This window comes from Equus asinus, chromosome 25 (genome assembly GCF_041296235.1).
Source record: "Equus asinus isolate D_3611 breed Donkey chromosome 25, EquAss-T2T_v2, whole genome shotgun sequence".
In the NCBI taxonomy this organism is placed as follows: domain Eukaryota; kingdom Metazoa; phylum Chordata; class Mammalia; order Perissodactyla; family Equidae; genus Equus; species Equus asinus.
The window spans coordinates 47,014,012-47,027,240 of NC_091814.1; the positions used below are offsets into that span (position 1 = coordinate 47,014,012).

The 13,229-nt window shown below is 46.2% G+C and overlaps 1 protein-coding gene and 1 long non-coding RNA gene across 4 annotated transcripts in view; one reads left to right on the top strand and one right to left on the bottom strand.

The window, feature by feature from the left end:
- Positions 1-9,543, top strand: part of TNR (tenascin R) — a 406,518-nt gene extending 396,975 nt beyond the window's left edge. For all 3 annotated transcript variants that reach the window (XM_014845339.3, XM_070497987.1, XM_044758352.2), the window contains 2 exons: positions 414-577; positions 1,502-9,543. In XM_014845339.3, coding sequence (XP_014700825.2) covers positions 414-577; positions 1,502-1,621 — 284 coding nt within the window. In that variant the 3' untranslated portion in view covers positions 1,622-9,543. The remainder of the gene's footprint in view (positions 1-413; positions 578-1,501) is intronic.
- LOC139042093 (uncharacterized) overlaps positions 1-13,229 on the bottom strand; it is a 104,484-nt gene that overhangs the window by 1,800 nt on the left and 89,455 nt on the right. Inside the window, exons 6-8 of the long non-coding RNA XR_011498327.1 lie at positions 6,339-6,456; positions 1,487-3,460; positions 816-920 (exon numbers count right to left, since the gene is read on the bottom strand). This is a non-coding gene — a long non-coding RNA (uncharacterized lncRNA). The remainder of the gene's footprint in view (positions 1-815; positions 921-1,486; positions 3,461-6,338; positions 6,457-13,229) is intronic.

The following is a 13,229-nucleotide window of genomic DNA, read 5'->3' on the forward strand; positions in this document are numbered from 1 at the left end:
TGGGCTGACCAGGCATGATGAGCCACGGAGAAAGCCAGGCACATGGTGGTGACCCAGACTGGCCCAAGTCACCATGGCTCATCACTGTCTCCGCTAGAGACAAAAGGAACCATGAATATCTGTGTCCCAGTGCACAGGGGCGGTGAGGTGGAGCTGAGTGGACAGAGTTCTCAGCAGAAGGTCAGGGGAATGAGCAAATGAGTTCGAGATTGAAGCACAGAAGTAGTTGAACCCAGGAGTAAGGTGGAGTAAGAGTTCAGTATAGTCAGGCTGATGAACTGGGTAGAAACAGGAGAGGCAAGTGGAAGGTCCCTTAAGTGGAGGCCAGGTTTGTTGGGAGGGGGTCCAATGTCAGAAAATCCTGACAAAAGAGTGACAGATAGAACAGCCTCACAAATGTGTCTTTTTTCCAGGGGACTCCCTCAGCTACCATCAAGGACGCCCTTTCTCCACAGAGGACAGAGACAATGATGTTGCAGTTACCAACTGCGCCATGTCATACAAGGGGGCTTGGTGGTATAAGAACTGCCACCGGACCAACCTCAATGGGAAATATGGGGAATCCAGGCACAGTCAGGTAGGTAAAGTTCTGCCTCTGTTATGAGTGATCCACAGCTGTGGAACCCACGGTCCCTTAGCTTTGTGTTGTAAATGCACGTGTAGGTCTTACATTTCCCTTTTAAAAAGGAATGCTCAGAGTCTTGAGAAAGGACTAGCATGACAAGGAAAGTAATGCAAATTCTGGGATAGGACAGGACAGAATAGAAGGCAGAGGAAGAAAAGGAAAGCATCTGGACTCAAGAGCTAGAACTCACCCCAAGAAGCCCTTGACAACCAGTCAAGTTCCATTTCATTTCCTCATCTGGAAGATCCCATGAAGAGATTATCAATGAAGGCTCAACTTCATCCTAAGAAGTGACCTACGAAAGGATTGACCAGAAATACCAGTATAAACTGGACTGTGATTCCCCTTAGAGACTACAAGTCCCATAGTCTGGGCTGGGTGATAGGCTAACCAATTGGACCAACAGGGACTTTCCCAGTTTTAGCACTGAAAAGCCAGCAGCCAGGGAAACTCCTTAGTCCTGGGCAAACCAAGATGGTTGGTCACCATAGATGGAAACCACCTGACTCTTCCATCAGGAGTAAGCAAACAGTTACTCTCTTCAAAATGCTTCTATACTGTTGGGATTTTGAAATTCAACACTGGTTGCTGGTGCATGCAAATCCCGAAAGCTAAACACATGAAGCTGGCAATAAGGAACGACCTGCAACACATTCCCAATAAAGACCCAGTTCACAGTCGTGTTTAAAAAGAAAAGCTGGAAAGAGACTCTGCTCCTTTGACTTTGTTGGGAACTTGGCCACAAGCTTCATGTTGATGGAAAATGGCAAAATCCACACCTTGAACTCCCCACTCCCATCATTCCCCTTCTTTGCAAGCTAGGGGTTACATTGAGGGAGAAGGATGACCTGATGTGCTTACCTTTCTCCTTCCCAGGGGATCAACTGGTACCATTGGAAAGGCCACGAGTTCTCCATCCCCTTTGTGGAAATGAAGATGCGCCCCTACAACCACCGTCTCACGGCGGGGAGGAAACGGCGGTCCTTGCAGTTCTGAGTAGTGGGCGGCTGCAAGCCAACTGACCTTTTCTGTCATTTGTTTGTATTTTATAATATGAAACAAAGGGTGGGGGGTAATAGTAATGTGCTTTGCAACATAATAAGAGTGTTTAAAGGAAGCAGGATGTAGCAGGAAATCAGTTGAGGTTCAGCGGCTCATGGTTTCTGCTGCCCCCGGCCCTGACCCTCGGTCTCCATTCTCCCTTCTGCCCAGTCATCCTTAAACTTCCCCTCTTCCCACCAAGGATGAAAGTGGGAAGTTTTCTTGAAAGCCAAATTCAAAGGCAAGTGCTGGAGTCAGATTGTCATGGTGGCAGGCACGTGCCTTCTTTCCTTGCCCTCCTTCTGAGATGCCCTCCACATCCAGGTGTTCGTGCTCTTGTCACTGCCTTTGATGGCCAGGTTCTCACACTGACACAGAGAAGAAGCCTCAGCAAGAGAGCTTTGCCAACAACTCCCCTTAAGAGGAAACAGATTATCCTCACCCCAACCCAACAAGCCAAGTCCTCTTACATGGGCCAAAGATTCTCATCGTCTGACACTCTTACCAGCCGAGTGTCCTCTGTTACCTTTCAAGAGTACTGGCCTCTTTTCCAGCCCCAATAGACCTGTGCCTACTTGCATCCTACCCTGAGACTCCCACGGCCCCACAAGCCCAAGCTCTGCTTTGGCCTCTAGTTCCCAAGGCATTCATTGCCCGTGCCTGGCCCTGGGCTACACAGTGGCTGTGTCCCTGTGGGTCATAAATCACTGCCCCCTCCCTCAGGTCAGACAGCAACTTTCTTGGGGGATGGGAGGGGAAGATGGTTGTGAGTTTTAGCACTTTGCGGTCAGGCATTGAGGAAAGGACAGCAGAAGTGGAAACCAGGGCACCTGCCGTTGAGATGGCAGGTCCCATGGGGAACACGGATTTTACCTAACTCCATTTTCTCTATTTCTGGTCCTATTTGTCATGGGTTGTTTTTTTCTGAATTACAGACTGAAGGCCTCGTTTCTGTCTCAGTCAGGCTCTCTTTAGTGTGGCTGGCTTAATAAGCATCAGAAGAAGAAGTTATATGACCAGCCAGCCAATCCCCTTACTGACATTCCCTGGGAAGAGGTGGGATTTGGGGGTTTTGGTTTTTGGATTTTTTTCTGTTTTTTGCTTCTGTGGGAAACAGGAATGACCTCCTTAATGAGGTGAGATCATGAGAAGCCTTTCTCCACCTTCTTTTATTATTCTGCGTTTGAGAGGAAAAATGAAAAATACTGGAGGAAATTACATTTAGAAATCCAAAGGTGAAGAGTGGCAGACTGTGGGCATCCCTCCATCTTATGAGATGTGCTCTCTTCACTAGCATGATTTGGTTTTTAAGCCCAAGAGAGCTGGAGGCTCTAGAAGCCATGGCCCTTCAACTTCTCCAAATCACGTTGGCTGCAGCTGTCTCTGCAGCTCTGCCAAAATCCATGCCCAGTTCCCCCAGCCGCCTTCTCCCTTTCCTCTCGTTCTCTTCAGAGCCCCAGGTCTGCTTCTATAATGCCTGTGTTTTAGTCAAACTGGGGCATCTTGTAGCTTTCCCAAGCAGTTACTGGATGAGCCTGTGAGCAGGCACCTTTCTAATGGAAACATCCACGATCTAACCAAGCTCTGATAACCAGGAAGGGGCGGTCCCTGGGTGGACGATCACACTTCTGATGCGATGAGGATGAAGTCAGCTGCCAGTTGCTGTAGCCACTCTCCCTGTAGCAGGCCTCCAGGGCCTTGTTCACTGGTGTGCTGTGGATGTGACTGACAAACCCGGTGCTGAAAATGGAGGTGACATTTTCACTTCTCAATTCACTGTGGGCTTCAAGAAAACTAGGAGAAAGAGAAAGAAACAGAAACGATCCTTTCAAGAAACCTTAAATTAAGTAAGATTCAGCTAGAGAGTGGGACGCCAGTGAACAGTGGGAAACAACTGAGTGAGGAGGAACTTGGGGGCTGAGCTGTAGGCCCACCACTGCCATTTTGTTGGCTATGTGACATCGGGGAGGTTGCTTCACTTCTCTGGGCCTCAGTTTCCTAACCTGCTGAATGAAAGCTTAGACTACAATGGCTTCTAACTTCCCTTTCAGTTTTGGCAGCCAGTAATGCTAGTCTCTGAGCTGGAGATCTGCATAGAAATTGGCATTGCTGAGAGAGCACAATTAACTAATGAGAACTAACCAGAATCCTTGCTTTACTTGAATGAAAGGAAGGAAGGAAGGAAGGAAGGAAAGAAGAAGGGAAGGAAGGAAGGAAGACTGACTTAGAAGTCGCAAGTAAAACACACACACAGAGGACAAAACATTGCAGAAAAGACCCTGCCAAGTAAGAGGCTGAACTCACTTTGTCCATGAAAGCAGAGCCCAGGGACCTGGGTGGTGCCAGCACGGCCCACCTCATCAAGGGCACCGAAACAGGAAAAGATTATGAGTCCTCATGTCGTCAGTTCAGGTAAAAGTGGAAACCAAAACCCGCCTTTTCTTGGAACCGTTTTACCCTATGGAACATTTTTATAAATAGTATCAGCAGCATTGCCTAGATTTATTTTAAAGAATTTTAAAGCAGGAAAGGGACTTCAAAGATTACTACACCCAAGCTTCTATAAAAAGATTTATAAATTCCTTTTATTAAGTACAGTGATTTTCTCACAAGCTTTCACCATATTTAAGAGACACTGTGCCCATTATCTCCCCAAGGCCCATAGTCAACTTGACTCAGAGCTTTGTCACTTTACTCACTGATTACTGTTTATCCTGTTCCTCCAAGCACATGGGCTCTTCCCACGGGGGACCCAGTAAGCAATATTCACAAAGCACTCACCCTGAGCACACCAAAGTTTCCCTCCAGGGTCTCAAAAGGAATGGAAGAGAACCCTGCTCAGAGGCAGATTAACGGCAGACACATCAGGATATGTACTTACAAACACAAAAAACCTCTACCCATGACTGCCCTGGACTCACTGCCTAGACCCAAGACCCAGACAGTTTCTTCTTTTTGCATTTCCCCATCAGACAAAGATAGTTTCCAACACTGTCCACTCACATTCTCCAGGGTTATTTCTGGAAGGTGAGAGGGCGGGCTGGAGAGACAAGAAGTCTGCGGAAAACTCCTGCTGGCCTTTAGACCAGATTTCACTGGAGGAGGGAGACTTGGTAAGTGTGACCATGAGGTGGCGATCACAGCCCCCAGCCACCTCCTGATCATAGGGTGGAGGACAGCAAGTCCCTCCAGGTTTCCAGGAGAACTCATACCAAACCAGGACCCAGGAAAACTGGCCAACTGATTTGCACAGGAGATTGATTTGTAAAAGGACAACAACAACAAAAATGGCAGCAAGAAAATGCAGAGCAAACTTCCACAAATACAGTCATGTGTCGCTTAGTGACGAGGATACATTCTGAGAAATGCATCGTTAGGCAATTCTGTTGTTGTATGAACATCACAGAGTGTCCTTACACAAACCTGGAAGGTATAGCCTACTACACACCTATACATGTAGTACTAATGGTACTAATCTATGGGACTGCTGTCATATATGTGGTCCATCGTTGACCGAAATGTCCTTATGCAGTGCATGACTGTAATGACTATAGTCACATCCACCCCACCCTTCACCTCCCAGCTCCCCCACTCCACTACTCATAAAGCGGTAGGACACCTCACACTCTGTCCCCTTCCACCTGGGAACCAACCAGCTCCCTCTACACTGAAACTGTTACTTCCAAGACAAACCTGAAGAACCAAGGTTGCCGATGAGTTCAATACCAAACCAAACACACTTAATCACATTTAGACTTACAATCCAGTCCCAGAGCAGAACTGTGGATTAAGGGACAAAAAGTCATTATGGAATCTTTTCAAAGAACTCCTAAAAACATCAGTTGGGAAAGGGCTTCAGTTCCTCTTTGTCTTCTAGAACCTATGAGAACAGTGGCTGCACCAAGCTGAAAGGGTTGAAATAGACTAACTGGTGGCCAAGATTTGTAAATACTCCTGGGGCTTGAAAACATTTTTCCTTTTTTTTAACCTCTCCTCAGAATTTCAGGAAAGGTGGAGCCACTCACTCAGGATATGTACTTTTCTACAGCTTACTTTCTTATCACCAGCCTCCTCTTTAACCTAAGTCCTGACTTCCATTTCTTTCCCTCCAAAGGGGTCACTCCACTTGCATCTCACTAGCCACTCTTAAAACTTTAATAAGGAAGCTTGGAAAGATTCACACTTCAGTTGAGTTTCACTAAGCCCACAGAGGGTGGGGTAATTTGTTTTCACTTGCCTCAAACTTGCCAAGGCTACAAGAAGGGGGCCTTGGGACCTCCGAGGCCTGGGGGGAGTCTGTAAAGTTTGGAAGTCTGCCTCTTGCACAAAGATCCAGACCCCAGGAGCTTCTGACTCAGCTCTGTCTAACCTTCCTGGGATTTTCCTCCAGGTCACAATGACAGAGACGTACTATGCCCTGAGGGAAGATGAGTCACAGGGCTGGCTTCTGGATTGTGCCTGTAGCCTTTCTCTGGCTGTACATCAGGGGTCTTTGACCAAGATCCTGAAGATCTTTGACTAAATGCTTCCCTAAACCCCATAACCCAACCCCACATGGATGTGATAAGGTCTCCCTCAGCGGTACTGGAGCATTTTGGCAGCAGCAGGCCAAAGAGAAGTCAAGATGAAAACCTCCAAAAGCGGGTAGGGAAAAGACTCTAGTATACTTTACCAGGGTGTGTTGGTGTGGACTCAGGTCCAGTTGGAAAGAGTGGCTCCGGCTCATCCTAGCTGTACCCACACTAGATTTGCTTATGTTCCTTTTGTGTTCTTCAAGCTTTGCAAAACAGCTGGGAAGAAGAAAAAACAAAATACAAAATAATATAAAAAAGAAAACAACGGATCACTAGAGACTAAAAGCAAACCTTCTACAGATGGCTCCACAGTAGATGTGCAGAGACCAGGTGGGCGGCGCCCGGGGAAAGGGTCCACATTAGTTCCTTGAATTCAGCCTTCCACCAGGGCTCCTGTCCGTTCACCCCCTTCACCTGAGGAGAAACTAAGGCACGAGAGGCCTGTCACAGCACAGGAAATGGGAATGGGAAGCCGAAGGGCTTTCTGTGCTTGCTCAACCGGTCCTGCATGGACCTCGCTTTTTCTTCACAAACAGTCACAAGCCTGACTTGTCATCTCCAGCATTTCTGATTAATTTTTCAAGGTCACCCCTTGCCTGAAGCATGACTTCATTGCACCTGCAGCACTCCCTTGTCCAAATGTCCCTGGCAAACCTCACAGTCTTTGGACAGTGTTGCATTTTCTCCAAACGGGAAATCCTCCCTCCTTCCCCAAGCTTAATGAGGCTACTGAAGAGCATCCAAATAACACAGCTCTTATTCCTCCAACAAACTCTGCCCCTCTGTTAACTTAATAAAACAGCTCTTCATTGTCTGGCTGTGAGGCTGGGCTGATGCTGAATTTCCAGTTCAGAGACATGTAACTCTTTCAGTCCCCCTGGATCAGCAATCCCAGGCACTGGCCTTGGCTCATTGGCGTCATGGGCTCAGGGGAGGCAGAGCAAGCATCCCTGGAGGCCTGGAACACACAAGCCACAAGAGAGGGTTTGGGTCCAGGTGCACGGCCAGGAGGTAAATGCATGGATGAGAGCTACTGTTTTCTTCCCATCACTGGGTTAGCAGCCCCCAGGGAGACCCTGTGTTGCTTTTAACATCCTGTCATTGAACACTAGTATGCTCAACACTGCCTCCAAAAGGCCAACATTGGAAACACACCTGCAGAGATGGAAGGGACTCTGGGGATCATCTAACCCAACCCTCTTATTTCATAATCAAGAAAACTGAGGCCCAGAAAGGTTAGGTAACTTGCCCAAGTTCACACAGCTAATTAGTAACAGAACTGACATCAGATCTGGCATAGGCTTTTTAATTTTCTCTCCCCAAATGAAAACTAAGAGAAATGGTATTTATTGCACATCTACTATTTTCCAGATACTGTACTAGGAGCTTTACGTATATTTCTTTGTTAAATCCACACCACAACCCTGACTCAAGTTTAACCATTTTACTGGTAAGAGACTGGAGGCACAGAAAGGTTAGGTAATATGTCCAAAGTCACACAGCTACTAAGTAGAGCCATAATCAGAAGCTCTTTGTCTAATTCTAAAGCCCTTGCCTTTTCTACTTCATGAGGCTTCTGCCCTTTATATTTATTTAGCCAAGTGGCCGCCATCTTGGATTTTGCTAATGTTCTCCCAAAGAGCCTTCTGATGCCACTTCTCTCCTCTCCAAAGAAAACGGAGTTCTTGCATAGTTTTTGCCACATACTCCAAGGGATCTTCAACCTTATCGTCAGGAGTAAGAAACATCTTGGCAGCTCTTTCCATTCTTTTTTTCTTAAATTTGGGAGGTGAAGAAAAGGATCCATTGCAGGTTGGGAGGGGAAGATAAAGACCAAGACACAAACACTATTTCCCCCACCCCGCTCCTTTGGAAATACAGCAGCCTCTTTCTCACCCAACAGTAGAAGAGTGGGATATTCTAGATACGTTCTTCTCAAACTGGGGCAGACAATGTAGCCAGGATTGAGGAGAGGGAAGCCACAGAATAAACATGGCATATGTCACTCTTACTCCAGAATTTGGGAGGAAAAGGGTTGTATTGTTAATTAATTCAAACCATTACAGATGATATCAAATGCAGAAATCCCATGAATTTTTAGGCTGACTCAGCAGGTTGCACACAGATTCGGGCTCCCTCCCTCTAGGATCTCAGGGGTATGAAGACCTTCCTGGTCCCCTACAGGGTTACAGCAGTGGAAATTTGTGAGGACTAAGGCTAGAAGAAGACAGGAGGTAAATTAATTTTGTTTGTTCCCTGGTTTCTTTGCTCCTCTCCCTACCTGCTCCCCCCTCCTCAGTAAGTGGGGTCTCAGAGGACAGTTGGCTACAATCTCAGCTCTCTTTGCCACTTTGGGGAGGTTAGAAGGAAATCAGTACTTGGTAACTTGTATTTTTAGCTGCTAGGCACAAACTCCAGAAATGAACCCCTTTCTCTTAATTGAATGACATTTCTGTGTAAAGGAATAGCTGTCCCCGAAAGAGAACGCTGCATGTTATGGCCTCTCCCGTGCGGAGGCTGCTTGGGCAGCAGGGGCACCTATGTGTTAGATGTAGCAGACACTGTGATTTCTGCAAAAATGGCAGCCAAGAAAGTGTTCCCCTGTCAAGCCTCTGTCTCCACCCGCACCCTCTCTGAGGCCTAGACTCACACCATGGCCCCACAGACTCAAGGTTCAGAATCTATGTGAGTTATCGTTAACACACAGATTCCTCCTTCCTGTCATTCACACACGCACCCTTCAAATTATTCCAACCTCAAATACGCTCCAAGCCCATGGGAATTCCCAGGTACCCTAAGCAAGTCACTGTGACTTTGAGGGAGATGTTACCTGGGGCTCGGGCAGCTGAAACCCACCCTGGTGGTCTCTAGATTGTTGTTCTGAGAAATCATAAACACCAAATCCTCCAATCCCTCCGAATTTCTGTTTGTTGTTTTAACCTTTAACAGGCTTTTCAGGTAAAAATAACAAAGACCAATTTACTGACTTTTTAGCTACAACGTGCTTGGGAAAGCATTTACTTAAAAGAAGGACTGGAAAGAAGAAAAAAGTAAGAAGAAAATGGAGTACATACTCTTCAGGTGATGCACACTTTAATGAACTAAAACAAAAATACAAACGTGCAGAGGAAGAGAGAGGGCAAACCAACGTCCCCATCCTTTCATGGCGCTGTAGCTCGAAGACCGGAATCTCCGCTTGTTAACCATTGTTAACTAGTATTTTTAGTCCTGATTGCTTTTAGCCTCTGTATAGTTCCTTTTTTAAACACATTTTCTATACGTTAATAAAAGATCCTGAAGGAACGGTATGCATCTTGCAAGTCCTATAGGGAATTGTGGGGGCGCGCGTTTCTTAATGACCGGTCTGCTTTTTCTGGTCCTCTTTTCCTCAACGTTTACCCACCACTTCTGCCAAAACGTCTTCCCTGCGTCACCCTTTGGGTAGGCTGCTCTCATTCCTGATGGTCCTGCTGCTCCATCTGCCTCCTTGCCTTCCCTCTCCTGGTCTCTCATTACCTCCTCTCTACCTCCCTCTTTCTGCCCACCTACTGCTCCTTCTCTCTTCACCTCTTTCTCCCCCTTTCTTCCTTCCCTGTCTCCCACCAACTTTGAATTCTCCATCTCAGCCTTTGCTTTTACCATCAGAAAAGGTCACTGATGGGTGGTAGCCTCCGCTGGATGCCCCAGCACCACCCAGACTGGTCTTGTTTATGGTTTTGAGCCTTGATCGGCCACAAAGAGTGACTCACTGCCCGCCTCCCTCAAGCTTGGATGCCCAGTGGGAGCCAGATCTTCGAGGCTCTAGTGCCACCTATGGGCACTGGTGGAGAATATGTAACAGGCCTAACTTGCTGAACCTACCTGTCCTTGGCTCAGTCAGTCTCCACCTCCCATGATTACCTGCTTCTCAGACTTGGTCACCTGGGAAAACATTTTCCCTTTCTCTCCCTTGAAAATGGGCCCAGTGCACACTGTAAGATCATCTCTAAGCTCCAGGTAACATTAGGTAAGACCCAGCAGGTAACAGCGCCAACCAGAGGGTCATGAGGGAAACTTCCCTCCAGTTCAGATCCACAGGCACACGGAGCCAGGACGTAGAGAGAGCACTGTAACAGAGCACGATAGGTGCCATAAACACAGACAAGATCTCCCCCTGCTGGAGGAGGGAGGGGCATTAGCAGCCTAACTGGGGGAGGTTGACCTGGCTGGGTCTTATGACCACAGGAAATATCCAAGGGGGAAAGGTGAGGAGGGAGCCTTATGAATAAGAGTGGAGGGCATGAAACAGCACACCCTGTGGGAGCAGGGCCAGGAGAGGTGAGTGTTCGTCTTGGCCTGGGTGCCTGGGGCCCTGTGAGGGAGGGTGATGACAGAGCTCCCCACAGGCAGCCAAGGACAGGCTGAGCCTTGTGAAATCGCAAGGCCAAGAGAGAGAGACTTTGTTCCACCGTTCCCACATTAAAAGGGAGACCAAGAGAGTACTTTAAAAAAGGGATGAATCCTAGCCTTGGAAACAAATTTTTTTTTAAAGTTTTATTCATCTTAGTCTTTACTAGGCACCAGCAGGGTCTTCTCAACCCTAAGCCATGTGAGAAACAGGGACAGAATCCCAGCTTCCCACTTCCCGCTTCCCGCTGTGTGACACTCTCCCACTGAAGGCACCCTACACAAACAGGGCCAGCACACTCTTCTCAGCCCTTCCCCCATGCCTCCTTGCCTCTTTCTTCATCATTTCTTAAGAAACAGATTTCTGGAATATCGGACAAGAGACCATCCTTTAAAAATAGCCACATTTCCTGATCCTATTTTAAATAAGCCACCCAGGAAACCTGTACCCCAGGATCATATTCCCGGAGGAGTGGCCATTGTAAGGTGCAGATAAAACCACCTGAATCTCATCCTGCATGTTATGTAGGAAGCAGAAACTAAAAGGATATAGTGGAACTTAAAGGAATTTCAGTAATTAGTAGTTATTCCTGAGGTAACTGAATGCTAACATTATGTCTTAAATGAGTATAATTCATCCATTGCTTAAGACCTCTGGGTGCATTTACAACCATCTGAACGAAGATTTAATTATTGCTGTGTTGTGGGAACTAAGGATTGCCACGGGTAAAATTAAAAATGGATTGTTAAGCAAGAGAAATATTAGCAGCATTAGTAATCAGTGCAATTATCAAGAACTTGACCTAAACACAGTAGCGTCTTCTCTTCTGTAAGGACCCTAGTGGCCCTGGGGACACATGCCTCAACAGCAACCTCTTTGCTAGTCAGCACGAAGACATCATCATAGAATAAGGGCCCTTGGGTCCTGTGTATCTCCTCTCCTGTGATATGTACGATACACTCCATTGCCCAGGCTTTCAAGGAATTATAGAAAGAGTGTGCATTAGCCTCATAAATCCACATATAACTGAGTCTCTTGCTCCTCTTCCCTCATCGCACCATCTGAGTTCAATGAGCACATACTATGGACCAGACCCAGTGCTGGCTCTGGATGTGCAGAGACAAAAGGCCTGGTCCCTCCTTGAAGAGACTTAATCTCTTTTTGCCTCTTTCTGTTTCCATCCACTTGTACCAAACTCCCTACTCCCCAATCCAGATATGCCACAAGTATGTGAATAAGGCCCCTCACTTCAAAGGTTTTAAAATAGAACAGATTAAAATTTCCAAATTTCTGTTTATGTGTTCGTGAGGAACTGGAAAGAGATACACAGTAAAAGAATTCAGTTAATTAGGATGAGGTTGTCATTTCAATATTGACAATATTTTTTTTAACTCAGACATATTTCAAACACTGAGAAAAGTGGCAATTAAGGAGCTTCTTGAATCCAAAAAGCTAACAGAACCTTCTCAAAGGACTGATTACTATAGAATCTTCGTTGGAGGGGGCAGCTGGGGAGAGGAAGGGCATTCAAAAAGGTTCTGGTATGTCCTTTAATATCTTAAGTAAGAATTGCTGTGATCAGAGATCATTGCTAAGCACTCGTTCACAGTTTGTGTGAAAGCTCTGGGTCTGCTCTTCATGACAAACAATCAGCCCTTTAGAGATTTCTAGGAAATGAGTATAAATTACAAGAAATGCAGTAGCAATTACAAAAATTCAATATGCTAGCTGTACAGGAAATTTAAAGATCCAAGAAAAACAGCAATAACTGTGAGGAAATGTGTAAATTATGTCTGTGTACAGGCAACACCTGGAATGATTTGTGACCCATACTCACTTTTTATGACTTTTTTTCCATAAGTAAAACCCACAGAGTAATGACCAAAACTTATATTTACAACCAAAGCTACACACAATTGAGACAATTGGCAACAATGACAACCTGGCTTGCTATGAAAGGCAGCTCAGCTGACTTACTGACACAGAAGAGCACAGGATCGCTGGAGAAGTCAAGATGGAACCACCTGACCTCCTACCCTACTCGCCTCCCTATCATGTACCATTTAAAGACTTGGAGAGGCGTTCATGTAAATCTAGATTTCAATTTTCCTTTTCCAGAGAAATTACCTGAATTTTAATTCAGATTGAAATGCCCATGCTTACTGTGGGGCAGGGTTTTAATACGGCAGTACTATTGACATTTTGGTGAGAGAATTCTCTGTTGAGGGAAACTGTCCTGTGCATTCTAGAATACTTAGCAGCACCCCTGGCTTCTACCCTTTGAATTCCAATAGGACCACTGCCCCCTCCAAGTGGTAACAACCAAAACTATCTCCAGACATTGCCAAATGCAATTTTACCCTTGGGGACAAAGTCACCCTCAGTTGAAAGCCACTGTGACAGGGACATTTATCACAAAAAGAAGATGACTTCAATCCAGACTTCATCGAAGTAACATTTTAAGAAACTTCATCCAGCCCATTTCGGTCCCAAAGACAAGAGAGCTCCCCAATTAGGGCCCTGCTACAGATTTTCCTATTGAATTTCTTTTTATGTAGTCTGTAAATGTTTGGAAAGCGTATATCTGTGTTTTATCTCAGTT